At 39.0% G+C, this 15,052-nt stretch overlaps 2 protein-coding genes across 2 annotated transcripts in view; one reads left to right on the plus strand and one right to left on the minus strand.

Moving 5' to 3' along the window:
* gabrb1 (gamma-aminobutyric acid type A receptor subunit beta1) overlaps nucleotides 1–4,193 on the minus strand; it is a 289,343-nt gene extending 285,150 nt beyond the window's left edge. The window contains exons 1-3 of the mRNA XM_063043207.1: nucleotides 3,560–4,193; nucleotides 3,364–3,455; nucleotides 3,080–3,147 (exon numbers count right to left, since the gene is read on the minus strand). Of these exons, the coding sequence (XP_062899277.1) occupies nucleotides 3,080–3,147; nucleotides 3,364–3,455; nucleotides 3,560–3,639 (240 nt within the window). The 5' untranslated portion in view covers nucleotides 3,640–4,193. The remainder of the gene's footprint in view (nucleotides 1–3,079; nucleotides 3,148–3,363; nucleotides 3,456–3,559) is intronic.
* A 614-nt stretch (nucleotides 4,194–4,807) lies between these two features.
* The window catches only part of gabra4 (gamma-aminobutyric acid type A receptor subunit alpha4), a 41,887-nt gene continuing 31,642 nt past the window's right edge, over nucleotides 4,808–15,052 (plus strand). Inside the window, exons 1-7 of the mRNA XM_063043206.1 lie at nucleotides 4,808–5,683; nucleotides 5,858–5,976; nucleotides 6,626–6,693; nucleotides 7,209–7,429; nucleotides 7,566–7,648; nucleotides 8,297–8,440; nucleotides 8,650–8,802. Of these exons, the coding sequence (XP_062899276.1) occupies nucleotides 5,601–5,683; nucleotides 5,858–5,976; nucleotides 6,626–6,693; nucleotides 7,209–7,429; nucleotides 7,566–7,648; nucleotides 8,297–8,440; nucleotides 8,650–8,802 (871 nt within the window). The 5' untranslated portion in view covers nucleotides 4,808–5,600. The remainder of the gene's footprint in view (nucleotides 5,684–5,857; nucleotides 5,977–6,625; nucleotides 6,694–7,208; nucleotides 7,430–7,565; nucleotides 7,649–8,296; nucleotides 8,441–8,649; nucleotides 8,803–15,052) is intronic.

Below are 15,052 nucleotides of genomic sequence, written 5' to 3' on the forward strand. Positions count from 1 at the left end.
TCCCTTTCTAGTCACATTTAAAAAAAAAATTAAGCCTTCTATGACTGATATAGTTTTTAAACAATGGGAAGGATTAGGCATTACATGTTTCCGGGATCTGTTTGTTGGAGGAAGTCTTTCTTCATTCGAACAATTGTCAACTCAATATAGTTTAGCAAAAACCCATTTTTTTGGGTACTTACAAATTAGAGATTTTCTGCGATCTCAATTATATATATTTCCTAATAGTCGTGATAAGAACGTATTAGATGAAATTCTTAATATGAAATCATTTTATAATGGTTCAATATCCAATATTTATGATAAGTTGTTGGGAATGAGAAATGATTCTTTATACAAAATCAAAAATCTTTAGGAACAAGATTTACAGACTTCAATTTCTGAAGAAACTTTGGAATGAGATTTTTAAATTGGTTAATACTTCATCGTTATGTGCTCGTCATTCCCTCCAACAAATTAAGGTGGTTCATAGGGCTTATATGACCAAGGATGTTATCTTGTTTTTATATGGATATATCTCCCTACTATGATAGGTGTAACAATGGAGAAGCTTCATTTATTCATATGTTTTGGACGTGCTCAAATCTTGGAAAATATTGGAAGGAAGTATTCCAAACTTTTTCTGTACTCTTTAAAGTAAATTTTAAGCCTAATCCTTTGATTGCCCTATTTGATATTGTTGGATGGAAAGATATCATCTTGAAGACATCTGATCTGCACATTCTGGCTTTTATCTCTGTTATGGCTAGGAGGGTGCTTTTGTTTAAATGGAAGGATGCTGTTCCGCCTAATCATGCTCGGTGGTCATGGGATGTTATGGCATGCCTAAATTTAGAAAAAATTCATTGTTCAATTTCTGAATCTCACCAAGATTTTCGAAATTTGTGGGGGTCATTTTTAAATTATTTTCATAACCTTTGACTTCTCGTTAAAGTACAGAAGTTGGTTAACAGCATATTTTATTATCTGATAAGTTTTTTTCTTTCTTTTTCCCAAACAGCTTCGACTTTGGTAGTGGGTGTAGATCTTTTTAAAAATTAAATTGTTTATATTCTAATATGCAAATTAATCTAATGTACATGAATATAGAGTAAGGAGTTCGTTAATGTGATTCAATATACTGTATCTGGTAGTATTATATTTTTTCTTTGTTTTATAATATGTATTCTCTTGGACTCTGTATTCTTCTATATAGAAATCAAATCAATAAAAATATTGGAACAAAAAAAAACAGTGCATGGCTGGAAATTGGAGTTCACTCTCGTTTGGTACAGTAAACACATACTGTGTTTAGCACTGACTCACACTTGGATATTCCAAACAAATTTCAAGTTCAAATTTATTGTTATTTCAAACGTATACATGTATATCACCAAACGAAACAATGTTCCTCCAGACCAAGATGTATAATGCAGTACGCATAACTCACACACAACCCATAGAGTAATATTGCCACAAATAAATTAAAAACTATTAAGGTGCATTTACGTCACAAGTGAAAATGTACAAACGTAAACAGTATGATGTTACTGTTGCTTCATACATGGTTGGACCTGCGTGGTGGCAAGTAAGTTCAGCAGTTTTATGGCTTGGGGGAAGAAATTGCTTCCCATCCTAACAGTCCTTGTCCTAATGCTGTGGTACCTCCTGCCTGATGTTGGGTGGTCAATGAGATTGTTGGATGGATGGGAGGGACAGTTGATAATGCTAAGGGCCCTGCATATACAGTACTCCTGGGTGGAAGAGAGACCTCAATGATCCTCCCAGCAGTCCTCACAATCTTTTGTAGGATCTTGCAGCCAGATGGGCGAGGCAAAATTCCAATTGAAAACTATGCCAAGATGCTTTGCCCACATATCATGCACCGATATTGGACATATCACTCCTTTTCTGCTGACCACTGGGAGCCAAGTTGGAAAGAAGGAAGTCTGTCCAAGGTGGCCACAGTTCCTGCTGCTGGACAGGCTGTAATGAATTGACGATGGTGGTGGTGGAGGTGGGGTGTTACAGCTCTCTCCTGTGTCTCTGAACATCTCTGCCATCTGCTCCCCTACACCCCTCTAGCTTGACCAGATCAAATTTACTGCCATGAGTAACCTCTTAGCACCACCATGCATGGACTGTTCAGAGGGCAGTAGTGATTTGAGCAAAGAAGCTGCAGTTACTAAGAGAAGCACCAATGAACCATTTTCCATCATGCTTACTGGGCATAGGTTGCACCCAACTCTACTGACAGAGGAGGGAAAAAGCCCTTCACAACCTGCGATATCATTTTGTGCGCGACTAACACCGGGCAAATTTCAGCCTTGCTAAAGGGAATCATGCTCAAAAGTATCTGACCCAACTTCACAATAGTTATGATGTAATCGCAAAGTGATCCTATGGTGACCTATCTTTGGTTAAAAAAAAGCGCTTTAAGACACAATCGGAACACAACGCGTGCGGAGAGGAATTCAATTTACCGGCAACTAAATTGTCAACACAGACTCTCATTTTGGAAACAGAAAAATTATCAGCGTGCATCAGATCCACTTTGTAACTGGGGTGTACGATATTTCAGGGAGTTGCCAACCTGCCTTATCTCAAACAGCGCTGTTGTCGCTTCAAGGCAATTGGTAATTAGAATCAGAATCACGATCTAAGCCTAACATTGAAATCTCTCGTATAATAATCGTATTATGAGAAGATCTGTCAAAGACATTGATACGTAGTAAATTATTACAATCAGCAGATGGCGGTATTATACATTATTGGAAATTAAACGCTTATCAGAATTATTCGCAATTTAAGTAGACTTAAGCAGCTTCAGGCGGGGAAGGAACACCTACACGAGAGGAACATTTATCGATACGGCTATTGTTCGCGTTGTAGTAACAAACTCATGTGACTGCCCCCCTCCATTCCAAAAATAAACAGACGAAGTCACCGGGAAACTGCGATACAAATCTCTCGTACTGCCAGTATCGAGTTATTCTTCATGCGGTACAGTATCACGCATTTAGAATAGACAAGTAGCTTTAAACAAACGTACGGGTGTAGTGAACATTTGCACAGACCGGTATTTAAAGAGTGCACTCACCATGTTGACTTCAGAGACCATGTCGATACTGGCAATGTCTATGCTCATACCCACGTCCACAGGCAGACCTTGAGGGAAACAACACAGTATCTGTTTGTGATATTTGCAACCCACTTTTAAAAAAAACAATATCGTTCCATATCCCCACAGGCAGGAGATGTCGTACTGCTGTAGTTATTCTTTATTATGTATATACAGTAAGCGTTGTTTAGTGAGCTACTGACTGGTGGGAAATAAAGGCTGCACATAGATGCATGCAACTATAGCAAAAGGAGATCATTTACCTCCGAAATCTGGTCTTAATCGAATGTCATATCCTTTCAGCAAGTTATCCACGGTTTCTTTCACATATGACATGTTGCTGGACTCATTAACTCTGAAGGAAAAATGTGGATTTCATTCAGGATCGTACCAAATATGAATCAGAGAGAGAGGAAAAAATAAAACAATGGCAAAGAATGGTAAGAGATCGGAGCTCACCTCTGGGCATAGCAAACCATGGCCACCAACATGGGGAACGACAAAATCCCGAAGCATCCTCTGTCTTGAACTCTCCACATTCCTAACTTTGAATATAGAAAAGGCTTTGAGCGAAGATTCAAGGAATGCAACTTAGTCCAAGGCAGTACAATAATTCCGAGGCGCAACGCATGCGCGCAGCCTCCACAACATCAAATAAGACTGTTTGCTGTGGAAACAACTTCCCTTGCAAAATAGTCAAATGATCAGATCCTTAAAGGTATTTTTTTTTCTCTCCCTCTCAAATGATTACAGGGTTGCTATTATGCTAATTGATCACAAGGACTCAAATCGCTTTTAGCCGATTTCCCTGAGCGTAGCTCGGATTTGCATTAAGGTGATGTGCATGGATCGGAAGGTGTAATGCCATTCAAAACAGTGCCTTGGCTAAACCTAGTGAACCTTTTCCGAAGTGAACCTGCTACTCGAAGACATCGTGCAGCATGTTTAGCCGTTACTTGCAAAGACCGTTTCAAACTCCGAGCTACTGCTCAGCTTCAGATTCGACGTCTATTGTTCAATATCCTAAAAGGATAAACACTACAGGATGTTTCAATGCCACTTTATACTGGAGAAGTGCAGCACAATTCAAATCAAAGAGTCGAGATTTTATGGAGCTCTCAGTAAAATGACGACGAGGCGAGAGAACACATGTGGAGAGTTCAGGGGGTTAATTTCCTCTTTGAAAGTACAGGGTAATTTTTAGCAAGTCATTGAGGCTTTATTTAAAACCCAAAGATGAAGCAGGGAAGCCAGGATGTGAAGCGCATCTTGAGTGAAACCATGTTATAATTAATTACAAGTGCAATAATTTCTGCTTCATCGTCTTTCATTGGAGAGAATGTATCCCACATTGCTTTGAATCGGCATTACCCAAGAAGGGCTAGAAAATAACTACCACCGCGCGATATCTGAATTAATGAAACGGAAGGCAATTGTTTATCAGCGTTAGGGCGCTCCTTGTAATATAAATTTCTCCCCGCTAGTTTCTAGAGCCGATTACTTAGAGGAAAGAGTTGATTGTGAAGTAAGTGGAGATTTTATTTAGAAAAACGGACTTCCGGTGGTCCGAATCTCTGTGAATCGATTCGACGTAAAATTGTTTTCTAACTGGTTTATCGGCGCATTTAGCCCCGGGTCATAGTAATTGACCAGGGATAAAGAGTTTAGTTTCCCTTCCTCTTGCTCTGTTGTCCTTCTTTCTGTTCCGATTCTGAAACGAATGGAGTTGTTAATTTCTGTTCCTCAGGAGTATCGCTCGTCGGCAGCTAAGAATGGAATAGACTCGGGGCAAGAGGCGAGCATATGTCGGCACTGATCAGATCAGTACTAGCAGTTGAATAGATCGTGAGGATACCGGGCAAAATCCATCCAGTCTTTCCACGCATTCGTCGGCAAAATCATTGCACAACGTCGGTGCAATAACACGGCAACTGCTCCATTTTTTTACGTATGCACCTCAAACCAGAGATGTTTCCTTTGTAATTACCAGAATTCCCCCTCCTAACTTCCTTCCACACAAACCCCAACTCCACCCCCCTGACATGCAGCAGATGATAGAAGAGGGTGAGCGGAATAGTTTGTGATGAAAGCGATGTCATATTTAAAAAGTGTTTGACCCCTGGCAGGGAATAGCTGCTAAGAGGCAAAGATTTAGGGAAGTGGATCGGGCTGATTCGAGAGCAAGTACCTTTTCTGGCAGGAGTGAAGAGAAGCATCCCACAGTTACAAGTGTGTGTGTGTGTGTGTGTGTCTGTGTGTGTGTGTGTGTGTGTGTGTGTCTGTGTGTGTGTGTGTGTGTGTGTGTGTGTGTGTGTGTGTGTGTGTGTGTGTGTGTGTGTGTGTGTGTGTGTGTCTGTGTGTGTCTGTGTGTGTGTGTGTGTGTGTGTGTGTGTCTGTGTGTGTGTGTGTGTGTGTGTGTGTGTTCACGGCTGCGATCTCTCGCCAGGATAAGGCAATTGGCGACGGGACCGGGAAGAGACATAAAGTATGGCATGCAAAGATGGTTTCTGCCAGGCAGACGGTGATCAGGATGTACTCCAGTTACATTTCCACGCTGTTATACTTTATCTGCGTGACAACGTGGTAAGTAATTGAAGGAAAGTGATTCTTTCTTATTTCGCATTGTTTATCAGATGTACTTGCTTTGACCGTCTTTGTACGGCGCTACGGTCCGAAAAATCAATATCAGGTGTATGGCAACCGTTTCCGGAGCTTGTCATTGTGTGTTCATGTCGGTGTTACCTATTTTCTGTGCAGTATACGAGAGATCTCTGGAGAGGTCAAAAAGCAGGAGAAATTGTTTCCAGAAAATTTTACGCGGATCCTTGATAGACTCTTGGACGGGTATGACAACAGACTGCGACCTGGATTCGGCGGTACGGGTACATTTATTGTCTTTAGTTGTTTTGTTTACTAGAGTTGGTCTTGTACGCTTTGGGATCATTGATGCCAATACTGTGGCTTTGAGTCTAACCAATTATTAGACATAGGGGGTTTAATCTGTACTGCAGGGGAGTGGGATCGCGGAAAGCTGCTCAGGTAGATAAAATAGAGAGGCAGATTTAACAGATACTATTCTGTGAAGGATTTGTTGACGAGAATCAAGATACGAGTAATTGTAATATAGTGTGGTGTATTTATTTTTTTAAAGCAGATTGATTGATATCAGACTGTGAGCTGGAGTCTAATAGCTTGCATCCTTGATTTAACGTCGGAAGACCTAGAACATTGTTTTTTTTATTATTAAATCCGTGAACGCGTGCCACAAGTTGAAGTCGTGCATATTTGTTGCACAGATCAAGGTGTGCTCGCCAATTGAGTCTTTGAAATCCAAAAGCAGGTAACTTGCTGGAGGCTATCGTTGGGACCTGGGAAATCAGTGAAAGATATAACGGGAATGCATTAAAACCAGTTGCCCTTTTCTTCCTAGTGTTCGTCTTGGTCGGTATGGATTAAGCGTAAGCAAATATGTCACCGTACTAATAGGCTACCTTTTCATTAAGCAATGTATTTCCTGTCCTATAGGAGCTGTTACTGAAGTCAAAACAGATATCTACGTTACAAGCTTTGGGCCAGTGTCTGATGTTGAAATGGTAGGATTTCTGCTTGCTTACTTAAATATTAAAGGCGGACGTTCCGCCGGTTTTTCATTTGCAGTAATCTATTAATTTTCGCTGCCTGGATATTATTTAAAACTACCTACATTAAATCTGAGGACGGCAGAACCACACGTGTTACAGTTTGGAGAGATGTACGCTAAAATTAAGTTGAAATTACAGTGTAATTGTAACAATGTATATTTATCCCTAAAATACATTCATTGCATCACCATTCATTATGGCCCAATGAAAACTATCGATTGGTTGATCATGCGAATTTTAGCAATTATTTATGCGTTCAGCAGTACGATTCTTAGTTCCACTTCAACATTGATTGCAAACCATATTGTGCTTCCACTCAGAAAATGAACAGGTATCGTTTTGACAACACGGCACTCTGAATGGGAAATCAAGTAGCTAACATCACACGTTGCACAATGCATTGCATAACGTACGCTGTTTTAATAGTCCAGATAATGATTGGCGCTTCTTCCCAATTTCCTTCCAAGGAGTATACAATGGACGTGTTTTTCCGCCAAACTTGGGTGGACAATAGGCTCAAGTATGACGGCCCCACTAAAATACTTCGTCTTAACAACTTAATGGTCACCAAAGTCTGGACGCCTGACACGTTCTTTAGGAACGGGAAAAAATCAATTTCGCACAATATGACCGCTCCAAACAAGCTGTTCCGAATCATGCAAAATGGGACAATTCTATACACCATGAGGTATGTTTACCATTCTCATAATGCCAGGAATCTGAGGCCATTGCTGATTCAATGAGAAATGCGTATCTTAGTTTAGAATTAATCTTATAAGAATCATTTACTAAATATCTTAAATGATTTTCATATTTCATTTCAGACTTACTATTAATGCAGAGTGTCCCATGAAGCTGGTTGATTTCCCAATGGATGGCCATGCTTGTCCGCTTAAATTTGGAAGTTGTGAGTGACTTGGTCTTGCTTTTCTTTGCATATAGATAGGAAACTTTAACTGGTAGTATTTAATTTTGTTTGTACTTAAAACTATTGTGGAAAGATTGTGTGTATTTTAATAATGTAATGCCAATCGTTACTTTGACTTTTATGGAAAATAAATATGTGCTTGATATATGTGTAATGAGAGATTTATTTATTTAAAACACAAAGTAAAGCATTTTGCAATATTATTGCATGACCTGAATGTTTTAAAAGTATATAACGCATATAAAATGATTGTTATACATATTGTAAATCAATATGAGTTGGTTAATGAATGCTCATTCATTTGTAAGCAGTATCACTTATATAATTATTGTAATTATATTATTGCTGAGAAGCTGCTCTGACATTAAAATGAGTGCAATATCAAAATATTATATCACATGCTTCAAATTATATATTTCACACATTTTAGCAGCTGTTTATAAAATGGTAGAAAAGTACCAAATTTTATTGTGTTGTAAAATTCACAGTAGTCAAATGAGTGACAAATTAATTTTCCAACCAAATGATGAAGAACTAAGATAATACATTGTCAGACAATCTGTAATAAAATTAAAGATCATTTTGGTGATATTAATTGTTAAAAGTTGGTGTTTTCATTCATTTCAGATGCATATCCTAAAAGTGAGATGATATACACATGGACGAAAGGACCTGACAAATCAGTGGAGGTGCCCGAGGAGTCTTCTAGCTTGGTTCAGTATGACCTTGTAGGACAAACAGTTACTAGTGGCACTATTAAATCCATTACAGGTAAAGGCACATAGGCTTTCTTACTTACACCACAGTTTCTGAACCTCCTTATACATAACATAATTTCCAATTTCTGATTACCATTTGCAATGTCTTTGTGCATAAAATTGCAAAATTATTAAGAATCTTAATTTTACCAGTTAATTTTAAAAATCATTAATACAAACTAGACATTATGAAAAATAATTCTATATATTTCTCTGTTATAGGAGAATATGTGGTGATGACAGTCTACTTTCATTTGAGAAGAAAAATGGGTTATTTTATGATCCAGACTTACATACCCTGCATTATGACCGTCATTCTCTCTCAAGTGTCTTTTTGGATTAATAAGGAATCTGTTCCAGCGCGGACAGTTTTTGGTATGTACTTGTAATACATAAAACAAAGCAATCACGTTTGATTTTGTTTCTCTCTTTTACTTTCAGTACTGTAACTTTAATAGTTTAATATTTCTCGAATCTTTTCCTTGTTACTACTTCCCTCCATGTGGATCATATTAGCTCTGGGTTTAAAGAGGGTTTTAGGAAATCCATGGGCTATAAAATTGACAAATGGACAAAAAAGTGTAGACATTTCATAAGATAAACAGCATCATATTACAGCTTTAGCAAAAATGGACAAATTATCTACATATTCAGTCAGCAACAACCTTAATATGCCAAAATATACTTTAGTTCATATTTTGCTCTGTTATTCTGGCAGCTGCTTAAGTACTCTCAAGTAACCAAGGTTCTTTATTTACACTGGGCTGTTCGATGATGGAAAAAGACTTACTTTGAACGTAATCCACTTTTAACTTGTGGCATCTCCGCTTTCATTTCCTCCCCCTTAACAGCTAAAGAGACACACATACACTCATAATAACATGTTTGAGTAATTATTTAAAAGCAGTCAATGGAGAGAAATGTAGCTGAGTCTTCTCACTTTAGCTGGAGCCTATGATGTCATTTGTAGACACAGAATGGATCACAGTTCAAATCTGCAAACTCAAAATTGAACAGCATTTGATCTTGTGATGCCTTCAATAATGAATTACCATAAATAACTATTCATTTTTCTGCAATCATTGCATTAATTTTGCTTTAGAAATTGAAAAATCGTAACCCCAAATAATATATAAATTTGCTGTGTGCATGTATTACTGTAAGTTATTTAGTTTTACAGAAAGTCAATCCGTTAGACCACAGATGACAAAAGAAAAGAGTGTCATCTTAAACCCATACAGACTATGATGGGCTACTCTTTTACTGAATGAATTCATGAAGTTCTTAGGTAAAACTGTTCTGTTGCTTTTCTTCCTTTGCTCTATAACATTGTCCTCAGTGGTAGAGACAGCAACTGTCAGAAGGAGAACTACAAGCAAATTAATAAACTAATCAAAAAGTGAATTCCAACCAGCAACAATTTGATGTCAGTTTCTCATGCTTTAGATAATTTTCTACGATAAAAAAGAATTGTAATCTTCACACTACGTTCATTTGACATGTAATGCATTAATTTTTGATGCATATAAGCCTCCTTACATTTCCTTTTATCATTAGGAAACTCTTTTCTTTATCTCACATGTTCTTTAATATCCGCACAGCAGTGCAACCAGTCGATCTGCTGCCTTACAGCTCCAGAGACCCAGATTTAATCCTGCCCTGTGATGCTATCTGTGTTGTGTTTGCATGTTTTCCCTGTGACTCTGTGGGTCTCCCCTGGGTGCTCCAGTCTTCTGCCATGCTCCAAAAATGTGGGGCTTGGCAATTTAATTGGCCACTGTAAATCGTTGCAAATGTCTCATCCCTGGTGACTGATAGACGTTTGGGAGGGGGAGACACTTAATGGAAATATGGGGAAAATAAAATGGGAGTACTCTAGAATTAGTGTAAAATCGGTGCCTGATAGCATTGACTCAGTGGACCAAAGGAGCTTTATCTGTGCTGCATTACTCCATGACTCTATGCATTCCACACTCTTAATTACTTTCTGGGAAATGAAGTTACTTTTGAGTTGCTTGTTGGTTTATCAATTGCATCCTATATTAATATACATGTTGTAAGATTTTGTATGATCTGTACAAAAGGGATAGATTCCACTCACATTCAAGGGGGAACCAATATCCTTGCATGTAAGTTCACTGGAGCTATTCAGGAGGGTTTAAACTAATCTTGCAGGGGATGGGAACTGGAGTGATAGGGCTGAGGATGGGGTAGTTGATTTACAAACAGAGGCAGTGTGTAGTGAGACTCTGAGGAAAGACAGGCGGATGATAGGGCAAATTTACAGTCAACAGGATAAGTTGCAGTGTAAAAAGGGTCCAAATTAAAAAGTGTGATGAAAGCAGGACTGATGAAGTATTACTTAAATGCACATAGTGTATGGAATAAGCAAGGTGAATTTGTAGCACAGTTACAGTTAGCACATATGATGTTGTGGGCGTCACTGAATCGTGGCCGAAAGAAGATAATGGCTGGGAGCTTAATGTCCAAGGATACATATTGCATATAAAGGACAGTCAGGTCAGCAGAGGGGTGGTGTAGCCCTGCTGGTGAAAAATGAAAATGAAAGAGGTGACATAGGATTGGAAGGTGTAGAATCATTGTGGGTAGAGCTATGAAACTGCAAGGGTAAAAAGATCCTGATGGAAGTTATATACAGGTCCCTAAACTGTAGCAAAGATGTGGTCTACAAATTGCAACGGAAGATAAAAAATGCATGTCAAAACTGCAATGTTACAATAGTCATGGGGAATTCAATATGCGGATAGATTGGGAAAATCAGGCTGGTGCTGGATCCCAAGAGGGAATGTTTGTGGAATGCCTACAAGAAGGAGAAGCTAAAGTCAGATGCATCATCATTATAGTGAAGTAAAGTGAATTACAGAGGCATGAGAGAGGAGCTGGCCAAAATATGTTGGAAGTGAACACTAGCAGGAATGATAGTAGAGTAGCAATGGCTGAAGTTTCTGGGAGCAATTTGGAAGGTGCAGAATAGGTATATCCTAAGGAAGAAAAAATATTCTAAAGGCAGGTTGTGCAACTGTGGCTGACAAGAGAAATCAAAGCCAACATAAAAGTCAAAGAGAGGGCATATAATAGAACAAAAATTAGTTGAACGTTAGACGATTGGGAAGTTTTTAAAAACCAAAAGGTAGCAACTAAAGAAGTCATAAAGAAGGCAAAGATGGAATATGAAAGTAAGCTAGCTAATTATATTAAAGAGGGTACCAAAAGTTCCTTCAGATGTATTAAGTGTCAAAGAGAGGCAAAAGTAGATATCAGACCACTGGAAAATGATGCTGGAGAGGTAGTAATAGGGGACAAGTAAATGGTGGATAAACTGAATAAGTATTCTGCACCATTCTTAACTAGCATGCTGGCGGAAGTTCGAGATTGTCAGGGGACGGAAGTAAGTGAAGTTGACATCTCTAGGGAGAAGGTTCTTGGGAAACTGCAAGGTCTGAAGGTAGATAAGTCATCTGGACTAAATGGTTTACACCCCAAGGTTCTGAAAGAGGTGGCTGAAGAGATTGTGGAGACATGAATAAGCATCTTTCAAGATTCAATGAATTCTACCATGGTTCCAGAGGACCGGAAAATCGCAAATATCACTCCACTCTTCAAGAAAGGAGAGAGGCAGAAGAAGAAAAAATATAGGATAGTTAGTCTGACCTCAGTGATTGGAAAACCTTGGAGTCGATTTTTAAGGATGTGGTTTCAAGGTACTTGGAGGCACATGACAAAATAGGCCGCAGCCAGCATGGTTTCTTCGAGGAAAATTTAACCTGACAAATCTGTTAAAATTCTTTGAAGAAATAACAAGCAGGATAGACAAAAGAGAATTGGTGGATGTTGTGTAATTGGATTTCAGAGGACCTTTGACAAGGTGCCACACATGAGGCTGCTTAACAAGTTAAGAGCCCAAAGTATTACAGGAAAGATACCAGCATGGATAGAGAATTGGCTGACTGGCAGGAGGCAAAGAGCGGGAATAAAAGGAGACTTTTCTGGTTGGTTCCAGTGACTTGATGTATCCAAAGGGTTCTGTGTTGGGACCACTTCTTTCTACATTATATGTCAATGATTTGGTTGATAGAATTGATGGCTTTGTGGCCGAGCTTATGGAAGATACAAAGATAGTTACAAAGACGGGCAGGAAGTATTGATGAAGCAGAGAGGCTACAGAAGAACTTAGACAGTTTAGAAGAGTGGACAAAGAAATAGCAGAAGGAATACAGTGTAGGGGACTGTATGGTCTTGTACTTTGGTAGAAGAAATAAAAGGGTAGACTATTTTCAAAATGGCCAGAAAATTCAAAAATCTGAGGTGAAAAGGGTCTTGGGAGTCCTCGTGCAGGATTCCCAAAAGGTTAATTTGCAGGCTGACGCAGCGGTGAGGAAGACAAATGCGATGTTAACAGTCATTTTGAGAGGACTAAAATGTAAAACCAAGGACTCAATGTTGAGGATTTTATAAGGCACTAATGAGGCTTCACTTGGAGCATTGTGAGATAGTTTGGGCCCCTTGTCTAAGAAAGGATGTGCTGACATTGGAGAGGGTTCAAAGAAAGTTCACAAAGATGATTCTGGGATCAAAAGGCTGATCACATGAGAAATGTTTGATGGCTTTGTGCCTGTACTCGCTGAAATTCAAAAGAATGGGGGGCGGGGAGTCTCATTGAAATCTACTGAATGTTGAAATCCCTTGATAGAGTGGATGTGGAGAGAATGTTTCTTATGATGAGAGCCTAAGATCAGAGGACACAGCCTCAAAGTAGACGGATATCCATTTAGAATGGAGATGTGGAAACACGAGGATGCTGGAATTTCAAGCAACACACATAAAAATTGCTGGTGAACAGAGCAGGCCAGGCTGCATCTATTGAAAAATCTCTTACTACCTCCTCTTTCACTTAGCCCTGACAAAGGGTCTTGGCCTGAAACGTCGACTGTACCTCTTCCTATAGATGGAGATGTGGAAGATTTCTTTAGCCAGAGAGTAGTGAATCTGTGGATTTCGTTGCCACAGGCAGCTGTGGAGGCCAAGTCATTGGGTATATTTAAGACAGAGGTTGATAGATTCTTGATTAGTCAGATCATGAAAGGATACGGGGAGAAAGCAACATGTTGGGGCTGAGAGGGAAATGGTTCAGACATGATGAAATGGCGGAGCAGAGTTGAAGGGCCAAATATCCTAATTCTGCTCCTATATCTTATGGTCTTATGTTCTAATGACTCTTAATTCTCTTCTCAACAAAGAAACATATCTCTTCTATCTCTATCTTCTTAATTCTTGTTATGAATCTAAACAACCTTTATCAGATCACCACACTTGCAAGCAAGAGCATCTTTTCCCTCTTTTGGGAAGAGTAATCTAGCCTGCCAATCTTTTATTATTGTTATGACAGTTCCTCTCAGTTATGGTAGGTTTCCTGCAAATTTATTATTATTCTTGTAACATGTAGATCAGAGCTCCAGACAATACTCCCAATATTTCCTCTCTATCAACACACAAAAAATGTAGCAGGAACTCAGCAAGTCAGGCAGCACCTATGGAAAAGAGTAAACAGTTGATGCTTTGCACTAAAACCCTTCATTGGGACTGGAAAAAAAGATGAGGTTAGAGCAAGAAGGTGGAGGGAGGGGAAGAAGAAATACAAATTAATAGGCGATACGTGAAACCGGGAGAGGGGGAGGCGGTGAAGTAAAGAACTGGGAGGTTGATTGGTGAGAGGGATAAAGGGCTGGAGAAGGGAGAATCTGACAGATGAGGACAGAAGTCCATGGAAGAAAGGGAAAGGGGAGGGGCACCAGAAGGAGGTGATAGGCATGTAAGGAGATAAGATGAGAGAGGGAAACAGAAACGGAATGGGGAAAGGTGAAGGAGAGGATTTTCTTGTGTTTGGATTTCAGCTCTATGTTTGGAACAACTACAGTAAAAGTGTAGGAAGTGTACAATTGATCTAACCAGTCTGCTCTGGTGTTTATCCTCCCACGTGCTAAAGTTCAATCCATGTGCTAATACTGCTGCACATTCCACTTCTATAAATTTTCCAGTTATGCTATTAAATGCCTTTCTGACACTTTTAACTTTTAATCTATATTGGAGCTGTCTCATTTTTCAAAGGCCTTTTTAGCTCTTACAAGATAGTACGTTACTGATTGGCTCTTTGCTAATACTATGGAGTAGAATGGATGAATTAAAAATTAAATATTGACTTTTCTGGAAGCTATGTCCATGTATTTGATTTTTGACATTAATTCTGATTACTGAAGAAATGACTGTCTGAAATAGTTTTTGATGAAACATAAAAGCACTTTTATTTATCAAAATCAATGAATCTATTTCTCATTGAAGTTTTGAACAGAATCGTAACAGCGGAGGAAAGTAAATTCTTACAACAAATATACTTCTTCAAAATTTTGTGGTGACTAAGTGTTAAGAATAGATAAAATGGGGTACTTGCTTCCTGGCAAATGGATTCTCCTTTTACCAGTCCTACTCTTGGAGTCTGCTAGAAGGTGCAGTCACATGAGTCAGATGAAGCATCTTGAGCTAGATCATTCTGGACCTGGTCTTGTCGGCTTGAACATTTTCTAGATTGGGACAGTCTGCATCTGACAGA

The sequence above is a fragment of the Mobula hypostoma genome, chromosome 3 (assembly GCF_963921235.1).
Source record: "Mobula hypostoma chromosome 3, sMobHyp1.1, whole genome shotgun sequence".
Lineage (NCBI taxonomy): Eukaryota > Metazoa > Chordata > Chondrichthyes > Myliobatiformes > Myliobatidae > Mobula > Mobula hypostoma.